Source organism: Dermacentor albipictus, chromosome 2 (assembly GCF_038994185.2).
Source record: "Dermacentor albipictus isolate Rhodes 1998 colony chromosome 2, USDA_Dalb.pri_finalv2, whole genome shotgun sequence".
Classification (NCBI taxonomy): Eukaryota; Metazoa; Arthropoda; class Arachnida; order Ixodida; family Ixodidae; genus Dermacentor; species Dermacentor albipictus.
In genome coordinates, this window is record NC_091822.1 from 195,097,120 (window position 1) to 195,116,921 (window position 19,802).

Here is a 19,802-nt window from a genome sequence, read left to right on the forward strand (position 1 = left end):
AATTTCTTAACCAAAAGTGCCTGTTTTCTTTTATTGCTGATATTGAATCATATTGTAACAAAAAGCAACTTCTCTATCTTGATAAAATATTTGCACCACATAGTAAGTCAGATCAACGCAATACAGTTTATTTCTGGACATTACATAGGAAACCAGCTGCCTGCTACTAATAAAAAATAGAAACCACATGAAACAGTCATAAATGCCTTCTCATTCTTCACTTGTGTAGGCTAATCAACCTTTGGCGCTTTCACTCAGGAAGCTTCGGGACTGTGTGGTAAATTTCAAAGCAGGGAATGACACTGAGATGAGAGCATTTTAGCTTCTCAGCTGCATTGAGATTGGTTTCATCGACGACTAGTGTAATCAGTTCATCATTGAGAAACTGCTGTATGTACTCCGGAGAGTCATCTGGCGATATCAAATTGGAAGTCTTGCCTGGAACGGTCAAAAATGGAAACCGAGGAGGCTTCGTGTGAGGATTGTCGACATCAAGCTGCACCCACTGATGAGCAGTTGCAATGTTTGCGTCATGGCTTTCTTCACTTCCGGATACAAGATGAAAGTTGTTATCTTATGTGGGGTCTGATGTGGGATTCTCACACCGTACTCTTGGGACAAAGGAACGACAACACAGTAGTGCAAACAATCACAAGGGCATTTATTGCACCTTTCATACATCAATGCCTGCTAGCCGAGTTGCTATCCACAAAACATGCCGATGGGCGCGCGACAAATCTAGAAGTCCGACTCACCGCCACCTCGCGAGCGAATATGTTCGCCCCATGCTGGATCCCAGCGCCTGGTCGTTCGCGTGTACGGTCACGCGAATCGTGGCGCGTTCGAAGGCGGCCACGCGAGGCGGTCTCGCAGATGCATCGGTCGCCGCGCGCGCGGAATGTCCGCGCTGTTCGGCGACCCGCCGGGGAAGAGCGTTGCTGCACGTGCAGCACGTCTGTCCCGCTGACTGTCTCGGACCCAAGAGAGGGCGCCTTGTCTCTCCTGCACCCAAGTAACCGCGCAGCGGCGCGACGCGCGCACCATCTCTCGCACTGCGCCTGTACCACTCGGACCGCCGGTGTGCGGCGAAGCCGCACTACAGGAGACGCGCTATGCGGGAAAAACATCAGGGGAGGTGCGAGGGTCGCGCATCCCCACACTTAATCATCTTCATTGAAAGATGATTCATGCAAGTGTCAGTGCCACTGGACACCATTTTTTCACACAAAAACCGTGCTCCTTTCACATGAGAAACCGAAATTGTCAAGTAAGTGCTTCCATCTGGTGGTCGATACGCAATCTAAGCCTTTGACGAGTGTTTCTCATCTTGAACACTCAAGAGGAGAACCTATACTGGTAGGACGAGCTCTGCTCATCCAAAGTAGTTTGAGGACGCTTTGGCTAGGAAGAGTTATGCTCGTCCGAGACACATAAAGGGACCCTGAAACAATTTTGATGAGTTTACACAAACATACTGACTTACTAGAGTAGGTCCTTCTGACCATTAATTGGCGCATCTAAGTGCTCCGCATAAAGCGTATTATTTATTATAAGGTTTTAAGAATGTCCATCACTGTTGATCGCAGCACACTGCTTGGCTGAATTTTTAGCCGTACCTACCCATTTGACGTAAATTGCCCTGACATCAGTAGGCCGAGCTATCCTATTGGCTGCCCAGGGCGTGTCATCTATAATTTTTCCAACTTTATGGTGAACAAATATTGTCCGTAATAATTGGAATGTTACTTAATTTCTTTCAATAAAAAGAAAGTAACAAAAAGAGAATGCACAAGAGCAATTTCTCAGTACACTTGGGCACTTCTGGCACACAATGTCATCTGCTTATGTTATAACGTGCTCCATCTTGATGAGAGCTCTGCGGTCAGTGTCGGTCTGTCTTTTTATGAGCACCGTGAATCGCCTTTGTTGCATTGTGGGCTGCAAATGCAGCAACTGGCAATATGTCAAGCTGTGACATCGTGTCTCTGCAAGGCAGCAGATGAGCGGAGTGGCTGCAGCACATCGAACTATCGCTATTCGATTGGCACCAGGATTTGCGCGTTTGCGGCCGCCACTTTACACCAGAAGATTACTACCACAGTAGCGTTTTGCGAGTCTGGTATTCGCGTAAACACAAGCAAGGGAACAGAGCCATGCCACTTGACCGTGTCGTTTCACGGGAGGAGCAGAAGTGCAAATGTGAATGGTCTGCACGGTGCAGCCACGTGGTGGCACAGAGCTCAACCAAACACAGTAGCAGTAATGAAGTGTATTCTTTGCTGCTGGTGTACATTTTTCGCAGGAGCATAATCGTTAACATGCTGTTTTTGTTAATGTTTAAAATGTTTTACACTTGGTTAGAGCAATATTAGCTCTTTGTTTGACTGGTTAAGCTCTGCGCCAACAGCTGGACCATGCAGACCGATCGGGCAGCCCACGTACGTTTACGTTAAAGAGTCTTCATGAGCTTGAGGTTATGCCTCCATCCATCCGTCGAAACGCCCAGCTCGCCTGTGGTTACTGGAATACCAGACACGTTCGGCGCTGCGACAGAGTGTTCGCAATGCACGCTGCTTTGATAGCTCTCGCTTAAAGTCGACTGCCAAGCAGCTGGTGGAGAGGTTGGAGAGGCTTCGCACACTCGGTCCTAGAGAACCGGAAGTAGACAGCACGACGTGCCATCATGACGCAGAGCCAGTGAAGGCGGAGCTTAGCCCCGATCACTCGGCGAACGAGTTGAGGAGAAAATGCATGGCTGTGGAGGAGAGTAACTTGTAATCGTCCATAGCTCTCTTAATATGAGACGCTTCACACAAATTGTGGTGCGAATGATTAATTTGAACTGTACCCTACGCGTCTACAATATTTCACCAAACCGTTTCAGGGGCCCTTTAAGGGGTTAAGTTAAATGTATGAAACTGTGACTACCATGGCATTTAAAACATGGAGCTATAAAAAGTGTTGATTAAAGACAAATGTAGTACAATACTGTGCTCCCTGAGACATTGAATCCATCTTAGCTATATAATGTTGAGTCCCTGTAATGTGTACTTTGCCTGAACAATTCTGTGTTCGTAGTGCTAACTTGATTTGCTTATTTACCATGGCCCCTTCTCATGCTTGCTTACTTGTGCTTAATAGTCTGTCAGTCATTCAGACACTCAATGAATATATTTAGGCCTGGCTACAACTAGTAATTGACAATTGCTCTTAGTTGTGGGAGAGATGTGATATATGTGGCTTTAGTGTATCTGCATACAACTTAAGTTCCTTTAATGCTTCAACTATGCTTGAGGCTTCTGGAGAAGCTGGATGGTCTTTCATACATGAGTAAGTTCCACTACACAGGTGAATGGAAAACAAGACTAATAGAGGGCAGAGCACAACACAAAATGAAAAAACTTACTCGGTTAGGCCTACGTGTTTGTGCATAAAAGCTCTGTTGGTTTATGAGCAGTGGCCAACAGCAACAGGGCTGTTTTCTTTTGTTTTTCATTTTTTCTAAGACAATAAATGCAGATAAGGAATAGCCATGTGGTTGTCTAGGCATCAGCCATACAATGGAGGAGGAGGAGGAATAAACTTTATTTGTGCACAGCAGATTTGAGACCTAGGCCTCTACCTAAATGACGGCCTCGAGCCCTTGGGCCCTGGCGGCATCTTCGGCCTGCTGGATTGCCTTGCGTTGGTCTTCCGGTGCACAGCTGAGCAACGCGGTCTCCCACTGCTCTCTGGTTTTAATTATTTTATTCTGTATGGGTGTACGAGGACAAGCCCATACCATGTGTTGTAGGTCCGCCCTTTCTTCACAGAATCTACATCTATCCGTGTAAAGGTCCGGGTAGTAGCGGTGGTAGGCCACCGGGTTCGGATATGTATCTGTTTGTAAGAGGCGCCATGCCGTCGCTTGCCGTCTATTTAACGAGGAGTGTGCCGGGGGGAAATGGGCCCTTCCCAATTTATAGTGTTTGGTGATCTCGTTAAAGCTGGTCATCCGGTCTCTCTCCGTTCCCAGTATTTGTTGCGTGTCACCTGCTCGGCCTGTCAGTTCTCGAGCCAGGTTGTGCGCTATTTCATTCCCGGGAAGGGAGGAGTGTGCGGGTGCCCATATAATGTGAATGTCGCGATCTTCACGAAAGTTGTTTAAAATTCTGAGTGCTTCCGGCGAGATTCTTCCTTTTGCATAGTTCTTGACTGCTGTCTTGCAGTCGCTTACTACGGTGTTGGCTTCCGTGGAGGCTATTGCCAGTGCTAAGGCAGCTTCCTCCGCCACCTCTGCCTTCCATGTTTTCACCGTCCCACTAACTCTGCAGTCACCCTCTAGACTCGTAGCAACTATCGACATACTCTGTCCATTTGCGTACTCCGCCGCGTCCACATAGACCACGTCCCTGGCATCACGGAATCTTTTGTGGAGAGCTCTCGCTCGTGCGTTTCTTCGATCTTGGTGAAACTCCGGGTGCATGTTTCTGGGGAGTGGGGGTATTGATAGATGTTCCCTTATTTTCCTTGGGATGTCTCTCCGCACTCCGTGCTGTGCTTCGTAGGTTATTCCGATGTCATCTAAGATGTGTCTCCCCGTCAAACTCTGCGTAAGCCTTTCATACTGCGCTACTCTCTGTGCCTCAATAAGTTCGTCTAATGTATTGTGCACGCCGAGCGCCAAGAATTTCTCGTTTGACGTATTTGCCGGAAGTCCCAAGGCTTGCTTATAGGCCCTTCTAATAATGCAGTCTATCTTGGCTTTCTCCGCAGCGTAGAGCTTGAGGTAAGGAACCACATATACAATACGACTGATTACGAATGTTTCTATTAATCGGATGAGATTGTGCTCTTTCATGCCATAGTGCCTGTTGGATATCCGCTTTATTAGTCTGATTGTTTGTTGAACACTATTGTCAAGTAGTCTAATGGTTTCTCCGTTATGGCCGTTTTCGGATATGCGGAGTCCCAGTATTCTCAGGCTCTCCACTATCGGTATTGTGGTGCCTTCTACTGTGACCACAATGCCCGGCCTTTCCCTGATGCTTTTTCGACCCCGGCATGTGGGCATATAGAGCAGAAGTTCTGATTTTTGCGAGGAGCATCTCAGTCCCTTGTCTTTGATGTAGTCTTCTACCGTGTTTACTGCGGTTTGAAGGATCTCTTCCACATGCCCATCGCTTCCACCCGCCACCCAAAGGGTGATGTCGTCCGCGTAGAGGCTGTGTCCGAGTCCTTCTATCTTTTCGAGTCTCGCAGGAAGACCAATCATTGCCACGTTGAATAGAAAGGGAGATAGGACTGAACCCTGCGGGGTACTCCTATTACCTAGCTTGAGTGCGTCTGATTTGGATTCTCCAATTGAAATCTTTGCGGTACGATCTGTCAAGAAGTCTTTGATGTACGCGTATGTTTTACGTCCTACATCCAGTTTTTGGAGATTTTGTAGTATGGCCTTGTGCGTGACGGTGTCAAAGGCCTTAGTTAGATCGAGACCTAGTATGGCCTTAGTGTCTAGACTTTTCTCACCCGCATCTATGATCTGATGATTTAGTTTGAGCATAATATCCTGCGTCGATAACTTTGGTCGAAATCCAATCATGGTATGTGGGTAAAGTCCTCCATCATCCATGTATCTCGTGAGACGTGTGAGAACCACATGTTCCATGAGTTTACCGACGCAGGATGTCAGGGATATGGGCCTTAAGTTAGTCAGTTGTGGTGTCTTTCCAGTCTTTGGTATAAAAATAATTTGGGCTGATTTCCATTGACTTGGAATGCTGCCTTGCTCCCAGCAGTTATTCATGTAGTCCGTGAGAGCTCGGATGGATACGTCGTCGAGGTTTCTAAGTGTTTTGTTACTTATCCCATCAGGTCCTGGTGCAGATTTCGAGTTGAGCCTGGTCAGTTCATATCTGACTTCTGCCTCCGTAATAGGGGTATCAAGATCTGGATTCTCGTTACCTAGGTAATCCGGAAGTACTTCTCTATCCGCATCTCCAACGTACATCTTTTGGAGCTCTCGGAAGAGCTCTTCTGTGCCGTTGTAGCTGTGTATAACCTTCTGTAGATTGTGTCTTTGTATGGTTTTTGTACTTCCGGGGTCCAAGAGGCATCGGAGAATGTTCCAGGTCTTGGACATTCCTATCTGCCTTTCCATCAAGTCGCACGTGGCTTCCCACTTCTGTTGGGTTAACCTATTTGCATATATCTCGATTTCCTTGTTTAATTCCACAATTCTCTTCCTTAATTTCCGATTATGTTTTTGCTTTTTCCATCTTTTCAGCATGCTACCTTTCGCTTCCCACATGTGCAATAATCTGCTATCCATCTCCTCTATACCTGCCTCCTCTGGAACAGTTTTGGTAGCTCGTTTAATGTTTTCTTGCAGTTTCTCTGCCCATTTCTCTATGTCCATTATAGTGTCTTCCGCATCATCTTGTCGGATTTTGCGGAAAGAGTCCCATTCTACTAGCTTCAGTTCTCTCCCCCTCTTTTTCCTTGGGCCTGCTTGTACCGTTGTGACGACGATGTAGTGGTCACTACCTAAGCTTTCCTGCATGTTTGTCCATTGAGAAATTGCTACATTCTTCGTAAATGTGAGATCTGGTGTCGTGTCGTTGGTTACGCTGTTTCCTATTCTGGTTGGTGCCTGAGGGTCAGTTATGAGCGTTAGGCCTTCGTGCTGAGCGTCTGCCCACAGGCTTCGGCCCTTAATGTTCTCTATGCTGTATCCCCAAGCCGCGTGTGGCGCGTTAAAATCGCCGACCACGACTAGTGCCTGCTTGTGCGCTACGCTCAACACTTTGCGGAAGAGTGGGCCGAATTTGGGCTTGTGCCGGGGTGGACTATATATGTTCAGAATAAATAGACTTCCCTCTTCTTTACGGGAGGGGATTATTTCAATCAGGACGTGGTCTATGCCGCGCACACCGGTATCGTGCTCGACAGCCGAGAGGTTTCTGTGTATGAGCGTCGTGACGGTTGCCTTCTCGCCGGAAGCACTATACGATTTATACCCCGATAATTTTGCGATCCCCCCGGTTTCCTGCAGGGCGATGACATCTGGCGCCTCCTTACTTGTTATGAACTGCTGCAGGTTTCCTCGCTTGCGACGATACCCGCGGCAGTTCCATTGCCAAATCGCGTATTGGTTACGCGGCGCCATGTTGATTTATCTGTTCTTCCCCGGTGGCCTTGCTATTTTCTACCGCATTCGGCCTGCTATACGGCTTGCTTTTAACCGGTCCTGCGCCTGCTGGCCTAATATCCTTTGGTGTGCTTTCTAGTGCCGCTACTCTATTCTCTAATCCATCGAATCGTTGTTTAATCTCTACATACATGTTTGTGATTTGTTGCTGTAACCCATCGAACATTCCTTTAAACGTTCCCATAACCTCGCCGATTGCAAAGACGCTCTTTTCTTCAGCCGTTTCTTGCGCCCTCCTTTTGTGTGGTGGTGCTTCTCCGTTCGCTTGCGTGGGAACGGGCGTTGGAGCCCGACTCCGCGTCGACGTCGTACTGGCGGAGGGTGCGTTGCCATTCTTTTCTTGCTGAAGCTTCGCGTTTTCAGCCCTAAGTTGCTTGATCTCATCTTTAAGCATTGCATTCTCTCGGGTAATCTGTTCTAACATGTTTCTAATCTGTGTCATTTCCTGTTCTAGGGCGGACCCTTTAACTTTAGGCGATTGAGTAGCAGTGCCGGAGACCGCGCTTGCCCAGCTCACCTGTGCTTTGCTGCCGTCTCCCCCTCGATTAGTTCTCGAACCGGACCTCGACCTTGACCTCGTCCACGATCTGGTCCTGGACCTGGACCTGGAGCGTTGGCGACCGGCTTCCCCTGGCAGTCTCGGGAAGGAACCGGAGCGGTGTCTTCCATAGTTTTTCCTGCTTGTTTCTTTGTCGGTTGAGGGCTGCTTGCTCGCTACAGTCTTATGATTATTATTGTTGCTCCCTCTGTTTTCATTGTAGTTGTCGTAGCAGTACTCTTCCTCTTCGGCCTCTTCTTCCCTCCTCCGTCGCTCCCAGCGGCGTCTCCTGACCAGGTACGGTATCTTGTATCTTGCTTGGCACTTCTTGTCTCCCGTGAGGTGGTCTTTGCCGCACAGTTGGCACTCCGCGTTGCAGTTGTGATCCTGCTGTGGATTCTTGCACCCACACCCCCGGCAAATCTTGTCTTCAGGGTTGGGGCACACGTCAGCCCTGTGCCCTGTTCTTCCGCATCCATAGCATATGTCGATGTGTTTTTTATACAAGGAGCATTGGATAAGCATCGCTCCATACCTCACATATCTTGGGACGTGAAAACCTTCAAATAAAACGATCACGTTGTCAGTGTTACCCATTCTCTTGGCGTGCAAGACTCCAGGATTGCGTGGCGTGACCAGACTGGTCACTATGTCCTCCAGACTCTCCTCCTGAGATATTCCTCTGATGAGACCCTTGGATGTATTATCAGGAGCTGCTCTGTAAGCACTTGCTTCAAATTCTTGTTCTCCAAGGCGTAGCTTATTGATAGCCCCATATTTCCTGGCTCGGTCCTCGGAAGGCGTGCTGAGCACCACTATATTTTGTTTGCTGTTTATGCATATGCTGTCTTCCTCCGCTGTCTCTCGGCCGACCCCGGCAGCGTTGCGCAGACAGTAGTAAATGCGATCCAGCTTGTAGTCTGATACCTTAAGTCCGCCACGTGGACGCACGATAACCCTGTAGTCTTCTTTTGGCAGGTTAGGCAGCCTACTTGCTTTGATGATTTGTCGCACCTTGCGTTCGTTCTTCCATTTGTTTCTATTTTTTGCTTCCCCGACGAAGGCTCTTTCCTGCTGTTCGTGTCCCGCCAATCCGGCACCACCGCTGCATCGCTTCTTTGTGCCTCTTCTAACTTCGCACCAACCTGATTCTTTTCCGAACTCCTCCGGTTGCATTTCTTCGCCTCCCACGCTCACGACTTCCATTGGGGAGCAGGGCCTGGGTATCTCCGTCGGTAGGCCGAGCTCTCTCAGCCACCGCTGCGGCGGAGCCGTTCGAGGTGTCGAGGCGTTCTAGTTAGGTGTAGATCTACCGCCACGCGCAGCGAGAGGAAGGACCGATTGACGGCCGAAAAACGGGCCCACCTGGTAGGGAATGGCGTCCTTGGACTCCTTGGCACCTGTTCTTTTGAAGATCAATGGATTTCTCCACAAAATGCGATTTTCCGCCGAGAATCATAAGAAAATGCGGAGCTGACGCGATGTGCATTCGCACTCCACGGCTTCTTCGCCATACAATGGATCTAGCCATTTTGCAAGCGTCCATGTTATCCAGCACAGGGCCGCATTTTTAATGTATATCTCTCTGAACTTTTCAGAGACTTCCCCCACCTCTTGAGGAGACACCTTGCACGATTGTGGAGACAGTCGATCAACTAAAGGACATGTGCACGGCACTGTCGAAGGAAACCGAGATCGCTGTGGACTTAGAGGTAAGTATGCACAATGAGCATGCCAAGCTATCACTTTCAGCACAGGCTAACACATTATTGCTTTGGGGCCAGCTATGTGATGTAAAAACTGCATATAACAAGTTTTTTTTTTTTTTTCTTTCTAAAATCTGACATGCGTCACCTCAGTCTCCTATACAGTGGAATCTCAATAAACAGAAATGACTTAAACGGAACTGCCACTTAAACGGAACACCATCCTCATGGTTGGTTGGCTTTGTATTCATGAAATGCTCTCTGCAATGTCTCTTAGTAAATGGCACTTCTGATAAACGGAACCAATTTCCCTGGTCCCTTGAAGTTCCGTTTAAAGAGGGTGCACTGTATATTTTAGTCCCAAAACTTTGCACTGTGTTCTATCTATGCGCCTAGTCATGATTTTAATTTTGAAACATGGTGCAAAGCAGCAGGCCATTAACATCCAGTGCTCCAATGGAAGCAGAAGACTGAAACCATGAAATTATGTGCCCTGCTGAATGGTGTCGAAACATTTGTCGAGGCTTGCACACCTCATACCATGCCAGTCACCACCCTGATCGTTGTTCCGTTTTTTTCATTGCCGAGCTCTACATGATGGCAGTACCACAGGGGCAGCATGCGGAGAGCAATTTCGGCAGCCAGAGCTATCGGGAATGGCACTGCAGCACTGTAGTGCCACAGTTTGGATTGACTGAAGAAAGCAGCAGGGGCTGGCAGCGACAAGAAGAATCACTTTTTTGTGGGCAGCAGGAAGAAAAAAACATTTCTGACATTCTGAGAAAAGAGCCTTCCCAGAAATTAAAGAGGACTTGGTGACCTACGCTTACTTAAAGCACCAATGATCTCTGCATTTTACAGTGCAAGTTGAGGTATTGCAGCAAATGTGATGGTGATCACTTTTCAGAAAGAGTACAGTTGAACCCACTTTTAACAATACAGTAAAACCTCGTTAATTTGAAGTCGGTTTATTCAAAATCCCGTGTAATTCGAAGGTTTTTGGCGGTCCCAACAGTTCGCATCCAAATTTTGTCAAATAATTTGAACAGCCAGCGTGCCCATATCCGGATAATACGTCAGTTTAAACCATAGCCTCCGTGACCTGCAACAAAAAAATTAGTTTGCCAGTCTCCGAATTCAGTACAGTTGCCGGAGTGGCAGCCAGGCGGCACTTTAAATCAACTTTCTGTTTCCGGTGAATGTTGTGCGCAGTTTTGTAGAGTGTAGCGGCGGTAACAGTGAATTGGTGTGCACTATAAGCAGACTGGAGGACGCAGCCTATGGTGCGGCTAACTACCGTGCCAAGCAGTCATGCATCGATGACTACAGTCGAACCCAGCTATATCGAGCTAGCAAAAAAACGCCTATCAATTCGATATAGAGCATAATTCGATATAAGCCTGCTGACTAATTGGATGTCACAAAAGCACATACCATTTATAATATCATTTTATTGATGAAACCAGCTTAGTTTCGCATGAAAGTCCTGCATTTCTTTCTGCTTGGGCAATTTCGCTGCTTGCGACGCACGCACTTCTCCACATTGTCTAAGGAGTCTGGAGCAGCTGAGGCCGCAACCTTCCGCATTCGTGCAGAAGCACCGGACTAGTGCGAGCACACGAATCTCTTCGGAGGATATAGGCAAAGGACCGTCGTTGCTTTCCTCATTTTGCCCACTTTCTCTTGTGCTCGGTACGATGTCGGCAATGTAGTCATCGTTTTTGGGCTCTCTCGTAGTCGCAACACCATCATTTGCACTCACAAACTCGTCCGCCATTGATTCGTCAGCAGCTTCCGGAAATTCTGACAGCTCGCTCCAAGTTTCGGCAACACTGGCAACGGCTGCGTCGCATTCATCAGAATTTACAGTCATCACCGAGCACGCGGAAGCAATTTTGGATGAACCACTCGTACACGGCCGTGCGTACGCGTCGGGCGCCATGAGCACCGGGGTGAGAGTTTGGCCACTTTAGCCCTAATTTCCCCCTTATTCTTCAAGATCATCCTGAGAGTGTTCCTCGGAATCATTCACGCTGCGGGGACACATCCGACGTCTCACCGCGTTCGACCCGATTTATGATTTCGAGCTTCACGACAAAAGGCAAATTCTGCTGCTTCATCATGGCAACACTGCGGGAGAAGGCCCACAAGGCACACACACAATGGACCAGTAAAGCACCGAGAAAACTCGCACTTTCGTCATTTTGCACGATGAGGGCACAAGAGGCTCTGATTGGCTGTCTGAGCAAGCGCTGCGGGCGGGCCAGGATAATTTTTTGCAAGGGCATGTCGACGGCTCGTCCGAAGCAGCGTGGTCACGGTAGGGAGAGCGGTTGTATGGAGCCGCACCGTCGTGTTTACCCGCAACTGCGAGGGAAAGTCAACTTCTGGGGGCACTTTTCCGCCGCTCGACGTTCGATATATCGGGAGTCGCTGCTATTTTTGTTCGATGTAAACATAATTTTTGCTGTATATACCCATTGTAACTATACCGTGCCCAGAAATTGTTCGATATATAGAATAATTAGATGTAAACGGGTCTGATATAGTCGGGTTCGACTGTACCGTATTTGCACGAATGTAAGTCGACCACTTCTTTAAAATTTGAAAATCTGAAGTGCAGGGTCGACTTACAATCGAAACCAAAACATGGCACCACCAAAAAAGCAAGACCAACGGGAACTACAACGTAGTTAGAATTTTATGTTTGCTCTATGGCCCTACCCATAGCTTTTCGCTATCCCTCATGTTTGTTTGCTTTTCAGAAGGGTTTTTCAACATTTGTGAGAGTTTTACAGTGCACACAACACTCATGAGGGGGTGTCGATAGTTGATGGACGTGCCGCTGTTCTATTTGCGGCGGCACCCTCAGTACGGCGGTGCTTGTGGGGAGCATCGGTAGTTCATGGAAGAGCAGACACCACTCGTGGGTTTCTCTTTGCCTGTTGCGCTTAGCCATCTCTATAGTTTGACAAAAGGCATTGGTTTGACGCGCTCCTCTTGACTGCCGGCTACGTGCTACTTCTATGCTTCCTCAGTCATCATGAATGCTCCAGGCCCACTAATCATTCGGCACTTGTTCACAGCAGCGTTCAAGACGGCTGCCATCCTTTACGCCAAAGAAGCAAATCACAACGCAGCGGGCCGCAAGTTCGATGTTTCTGAACGGTTGGTGCGAGAGTGGCGACTGCAGCGAAGCGAAATTTTCACCTGTGACGGCAAGTGAGGAATTTTCCACGCGCCGAAGTCTGACCTCTTTCTGGAGCTGTAGGCTAAGCTTGCGACGTACGTCGCTGAAATGCGCCATTGGTCCCTGCCAGTGAAGTGCGTCATGGTCGTGAAACACGCCCGGAGCTTTGCCTTTTAAGGACCTGCTCCGCTGTGAGTATGAGTGACTGGTGGCAGAAGACCGCAAAATTAAGCCAACCGGACCTGTCAAAAGAGCCTCCCTGACGGCTGCGTGTGGTTAGATGCATTCAGCGTGGGCTGCTGTTCCACAAGATGTCGTGGTGCGGTCGTTTGCAAATGTGAAATTTCGCGGGACGACGACACGCTGTGGGACCGTAGCAACGATGACGATGGCAGAACTAGTGAAGATGAGTAGTCGAGTGACCATGTCAGCTACTAATAAATCTTCGTTATCGAATGCGCCCTCAAGTATGCTCTCCTTTTTTTTTCCTGTCACGCGATATGGGGGGGTCGACTTACATTCGAGTCGCCTTACAATAGTGTAAATACGGTACTTCAAGTGGCTGTTTTTCAGGTGAAGTAAAGGTGCAGTGTTGATACAGCCACATTTCGTACGTTTATTTCTCGGTTTTGTCCATTTTCAATACTCGAAAACCCGGTTAATTTGATTATTTTTTGCGGTCCGACGGACTTCCAATTAACGAGGTGCATATGTATTTAAGTGCCAAGAAAATCCCAGTGTTATAACCAATAATTGTTATAACCAGATTGCAAAGAAAAAGCAGAGAGGACAAACATCCAAAGATTTTAATGAGAGAGAATGAAGTACAGTTGAGCCCACCTACAGCCCTGTTGGTTTTAACAATACTCAGATGTAACGATGAGCAGCTGCCACACCATCAGCTTATTTTTGTGTGTGTGTGTGTGTGTTTCTGTGTGCATTTTTTCTTTTGTTGATAAAATAAACTGCTTACTTATTTTCTCATGCTGCATTATTGGCTGTTACAATTAAACCTGGCTACTGTGTGTCTAGGAAAGGGATGCAAAATCAAGGAGAAAATGAATGCCAGCTACCAAATCCGTCTGCATGCCCCACACCTTCTCCATACCTGCCTTTGTACCATGCGCCCTACCCGCCGCGGTGGCATAGCGGCTTTGGCATTGCACTGCCAAGTCGAAGTTGTGGGATCAAATTATGGCCACTGCGGCATCATTTCAGTATGGGTAAAATGTAAAAATTCCTGTGTACTGTGCACTAGGGTGCATGTTAAAGAACCCCAGGTCACCAAAATTAATTTGGAGACCCCCTACTGCGGCGTGCCTCGTAATCAGATCATAGTTTTGGCGCATAAAACAGTGCAGTTTATGTTGCCCACCTCACATGGCATGCCTTCATTGCATCGCCCTACGCATCGCGAGCCTCCTGCACCCCTCCCCTGTCTTTTTTCCACCTTTGATGCACAAGTTGACTGCGCTGTCGTCGGAGTGGTGGAAGGGAAACTGGAGAGCGGTGTGTGGCCCTCGCAGTGCAAAGGGCGATACAATGAAGGCATGCCATGTGGGGTGTGCGTCACAGAGGCGGGTGTGGCAAAAGTGTGTGGCATGCAGGCAAATGTGGTGACTCGCACTTTTTAAAAAAATTATTTTAAGAATTTTGCATTCTTTTTCTCTTTTGGTGTACACACTCAGTAGCCAGATCTACTTGTTATAACAGCTAACACAGCGTGTGAGCATTGTAGTTAGTTAGCATAGAATAGATGCATCGGCTGCTCATTTTTATATCCGATATAGTACCTATTGTTAAAACTGCTATTATTATAAGTGGGCTTGATTCTAATGCTCGTGCTGCACTTCGCATGTCATTGTGTGTGTATATAAGTGCTATATTCAGAATGATGCAATGTCAGATGCAGGGAGAAGCATTGGCTGTGTCGATACTTGCTGGTGGCTTCTTGCACCTTCCTTTCGTATACTGCAAGTGCAAGCTACTTAGAGTGCCTTGGTGTAAAGTTTCCTCAGTGCAAAGCACTTAAGTATGGAAAGAAAGGTCAAAGAAAGGACGAAGGAAGAAGGATTGCAAGAGGACAAACACCTTTGTCCTCTTGCAATCCTTCTTCCTTCGTCCTTCTTTTGACCTTTCTTTCCATACTTAAGTGCTTTGCGCTGGAGAAATTTTACAACACGGACTTAAACCAACTCGCCCACATCGCTATTCTTATTTAGGGTACCTTTCCAGTATTTACGGTACTGAACACACATTATTTGTGTGCGTCATGTAGTGTACTCTGATTTAGAGTATCAAAGCACTGCGATGCGTACCTCAGGCCAGTAGGCACTGGATCACCTGAAGAAGGGTTTTTAGCTGGGCTTGTTGGTGCATGTTAACTTGTAGGGGGCCTGCACGAGGATGGGACAAGAATGGAAACAAACACGAGCGCAGTAACTGGATTACCTGCTTTATAAGTCACGCCAACTCAATACGTTGACGCATTTAAGTCGTAAGTGCTTTTAAAGAAGTACAGAATACTGAACGCTCTCGACTGCACACATGGGTACCTCTGGGCGGGCCTCTCCGGCAATGCATTGTCTGATGAAAGTGAGGATAAAAGAGTAGGCTGTGCAGTTGTAATCAGAAGTATTATCGAAGTGTGATAAATGTTTATAATACCTATTTTATGTGAATAAAGATTTTTAAAATTTTTTTTATTTTGTACAGTCTATAATGAAGGTGGCGCATATACAAAGTAAATGTATAACAACTGTGATGTAATATAGAAAGCAGACCAAAAAATTCATTTAGAGATCGTTATCAGATCATAGCACAGTAGTCTGATGGGCAAAAGCTCTTGCATGCTTCACTGTGACTAGTACAGCTCTTTCATTGCTTATCGCTTTTGTGCAAACAGCCTGCTGATGACTTCGATTTCCTGGGCAGGACAATTTTTCGCAGATCTATACCAACAACTTTGTGTCTTCACCATGGTTCGCAAACATATGTTAGTACGGTAAACTTTTGCTTGATGCTAGTTTTGCAGTGGCATAAAAATTTGTTTGAGTCAACTGTACATCTTCATTGAGTTTGTTAATGTTGAGTTGGAATAAAAAAAGGAAATGTTGTTCATTATTACAAAGGGAATACAGTATAACCTCATTGAAACATTCCTGTTATGTACGTTTTCCCGGTGCCAACGTTTGCAATTGATAACACAAAGAGTGACCCGGTACAGTTACACTCATTTTTGACTGGTTCATATGTTCTCGAAAAAGAAGATTTTCCAGCACCAATGTTCAGTACGTTGCCAAACTGCAATAGTATGATACATTTTCCGGCTGCTAGATCTCATGTAAGCAAGAAAATGCGCAAGGCGTGCGCGATCGAAAACAGGATGTAGGTGCCCGCCGCGGCAGCTTCACTGCGATATTGTCACGGGGTAGTGACGGTGAAGAAAGCAAGAATACGGTGAAATACAAAACTAGCTTTTATTGGGCGAACCTGTGCCCACAAAAACAGGCTACACTTATAGCACAACGATAGCGGCGAACACGGTCGGCGATCGTCGGAAATCTGATCAGCGGGTCAAGCGCGTCGGCTTTTATAGATCAGTCGTCGAATGTTCCAGACTAATCGCTGGGACCCGCGTGTCTTCCACAAAGTTCTACACTATTCGCGTCGCGCGATGAAATCTGATAACACAAGGTTCGGCGACAACAGACACGCGGATAGAAGCGTCGATAACTTTCCAGAAACGTCGGATACATGCAGGCGTGTCCCTCGCTCTGCGATTACAGTTGTTAAGCGGCGAAACGTGGTTGCCCGATAAAGATAAGTACACGTGTCAATATCACTTGCCCGTCTCACATGAAAATGCCGGCGCGCACCCAGTTTCTCATTTCGGTACCAGCGAATCTCCAGGATTGACGCACGCGGCAATCAGAGCTATCACCGCCAATCCTATCACAATAAGCATCTTTGCTTATCTGTTTCACAGTACATGCTGCCTCGGAAGCGTAGCGCATGCTTTAAATAGGCGATAACCAAACCGTGCTGCTGTTCCCTGCTGCAGACTGCGATCATATATGTTTTCCAGCCACTAGATCCCATGTGAACAAGAAAAGGCAAGAGGGGCGCGCGATCATGAACAGTATATAGCCGCCCGTCTCACTTGAAAATGACGGTGTGCAGACTTTCTTATTCCAGTAGCAGCAAATCTCCGCCCCAGTCGTCGCAAGCCGCATTCACAGCTATCGCTACCAAACCTATTGCGATAAGCATCTTCACCTATCTGTTTGTTTTGCAGCGCATGGTGCGTAGTGCCATTGGTAGCGTACTGCACGCTTTTAGTAGGCGATAATCCAAATGTGCCACCGCTTCTTGCTGCAGGCGGCGCAATCACGTTTCGTTTCGGCAGCGCTCGGTATTGAGCACCAGCTCGATTTCACATCTGTTTCCCATCACCCTCTTAAAACAACACGCAATACGAAAACGACAAAATGCGTCTCATACTGTAGTGATCCGTGTGAAGCTTTGCATTACGTAGATATCAACAATAGTTGAGTCTGTCAAATTTTTTTAGTTACTTTAGGTCGTACTTTTACCAGGTTAGTGCGATTTTTCTCATGTTTTTTTTCTAAAAGTTGTTAACGAGGTTCTACTACTAGGTGTTGTACATTCTATGATAATTTGCGCAGGTAGGGTGCTGGAGCAGCTTTGGTCAAGCAAAATAAGTCCCCAGATTTTACTGCTGTGAATATTTTTTATCCTTGTCTTCTAGAGGGAAGGAAAAGATTGCTTCATATGACGAGGGTATTGGCAGTTAAAATAAACGTGCCCTTTCCTGCATTTCTTGGCACTTGTTTGTTGTGGTACATTTCTGTAAGTCTTGTTGAGATGAGGGTTAGTGCCCGTAATGATAAAGCTTTCTTGACAGCGTTAACACATTTTTGGTATCTGTACCCGAAGGACATTATCTTATTATTTTTTTCTTTTCTCCTTGGCATGAAAAACTTTCAGCATCATTCATACCGGAGCTTCCAGGGCTTCACATGCCTGATGCAGATCTCAAGTCGCTCCCAGGACTACATTGTGGATACATTGACTCTGCGTCATGAATTGCAAATGCTCAACGAAGTTTTTGCCAACCCCAAGATCATCAAGGTTAGCTTCATGTGTCGAACTGAAATGTTTGTACCTCCAGGCTGCACATGCAATTCATTTGATCTTGATATATTGTTTGCATAATGGCCAGATGTCAAATAAATTCGAAGTGTGAGACCCTAGACCTATTGAAATGATAGAGCAGGCAATTCATGCTGCCTTGCTTAAAAAAAAAAAAAATCTCAACAAAATATATGCAGCCTAAAATTTCCTAATGTGGGGCCCATACACCACGAAAAATGAGTTAATGTACGTCTGCTTTAAAAAACGAATAAACTCATGGCCATGGTGGTGAATATGGAACATACTGCAGTCAAACCTTGATATAATGAACCATAATTTAATGCAGTTTGTGACGTAACGAACTATTCTAATTTCCTGATCTTAGTTCTATTGAAAAGTATACATTATTTTTTTTTCAACTTTACAAAGTAATTTTGTGACACAGTTTCAATTTAATGAAGCCTTCAGCCATTTCAAGCATCTACTTGGAGCATGTATGGCTAGTAAATCTAGCAAAAAGCTATAAAAATCCCATCAAAGGCAAAATTTATTTCAAGTGTCCTTCCGCATGAAAAGTTTTCTTGCACTGCGGCATCATTCGTTGCATTGATAAACAACTTGTGGCTGCAGGGGGCATGGCAGCTCGTGCTCGGACAAACATAAGAGCTGACGATTCCTTCTGTGCGAGGAGGGTGAGGAGTGAGTGAATGTGTGGTAGCATGATCAAGCATGTGGGCAAGGGGGTGGGGCAGGAACGCACGCCTATCTGCCCTCCCCTCCTAGAGCGCGTCACCTCCTCGCGCACATACATGCACGCGCCGCATGCCACATCTCGGAGGTAATCTCTGCGACAAGTGCAAAGGTCGAGCCGAGTCAGTTGTTGCCTTGATGTGCACTGAGTTTTGGCGCATCTACTGTTCGTGTTCTCGTAATCGCACGTTTATCAGACACGGTGCGAAGCATTCGCTCGAATTGCAACAGCGAGTTCGTGATAGAGTGAGATCTGTTCATGTTGTCCTGAATGTGCATGACACTGATAAAACTACGAACCTTGCTTCATGTAGTTGTCTGTTTGCTGTCGCCAGCAGCGCTCCACCTTGACAAAATTCTCAACTTAATTAAGTTTTTCGCTGCAAGTACAAAGTTGTTATGTCAAGGTTTGACTGTATAAACTACAAGTGTGACATGATGTGTGACCTTAATAGCACGAGATCTGTGAGCACTTTTTGCCTATTTGTGAGTTGAAAGATAACTACAGCACTATGTGATGATGCCTGCCTTTGTGTTTGTGAATTGTATATTTCTGCTGCTCACACTGCCAATGCAGGATGAAGTGACCACACCTTCCCCTTCACACCACAGTAGGCTTGCGAAGGCATGTGTGAAACTTTTGAATAATCTGTGAAGTACTGAAGTGAGTTGCCCGTAATCGGTTGTTTGAATAATAAAAAGGTGACCCATTGTATCTGGCATTGCTACGAGTAAAGGGTAATTAGTAGTAAGCAGCACACAGACTTAACGTTTATCTCGGGTACACATGTTATTTTGTGCTCATTACCATTTCCCAGAAATTAACTGACTAGGCTACTGAATGTAGTTTAACTGCATACATAATCTTTGCTTTCTGTATGTTCTTTGCCAGTAAGGCTAGATATAATGAACCATTGCATTAATGACATTTCAAAGAACTGACACATTTGATATGAGTGGGCTTGTTTGTAGTAGCCTTGTTAAATAAATGAGTGCTAGATCTGACTTCTGTCAAACCTTCAATAAGTGAATGTCCTTCAGTGAAACCAAATTGTCAATGACATGTATTTTCTATTCCCTTAGCAACACTCCCATAGAAAACTGTGCATCATGCCTCTTTTTATTTTAACAATGATACTTGGCCTTGCATATTCTGCGTAACATTGTCTGGTATCGTTACATAAGCACTTATTCAATCTTTGTTAAGATAAATGTAGGTGTAGTAAAAAATATGCACTGTTGGGCTGTTTAGGTTGACCATGATGGCCG

General features: G+C 46.4%; 1 protein-coding gene across 1 annotated transcript in view; it reads left to right on the forward strand.

The window, feature by feature from the left end:
- The window catches only part of Rrp6 (exosome component Rrp6), an 84,559-nt gene that overhangs the window by 29,139 nt on the left and 35,618 nt on the right, over positions 1-19,802 (forward strand). Inside the window, exons 7-8 of the mRNA XM_065427550.1 lie at positions 9,329-9,442; positions 17,637-17,780. Of these exons, the coding sequence (XP_065283622.1) occupies positions 9,329-9,442; positions 17,637-17,780 (258 nt within the window). The remainder of the gene's footprint in view (positions 1-9,328; positions 9,443-17,636; positions 17,781-19,802) is intronic.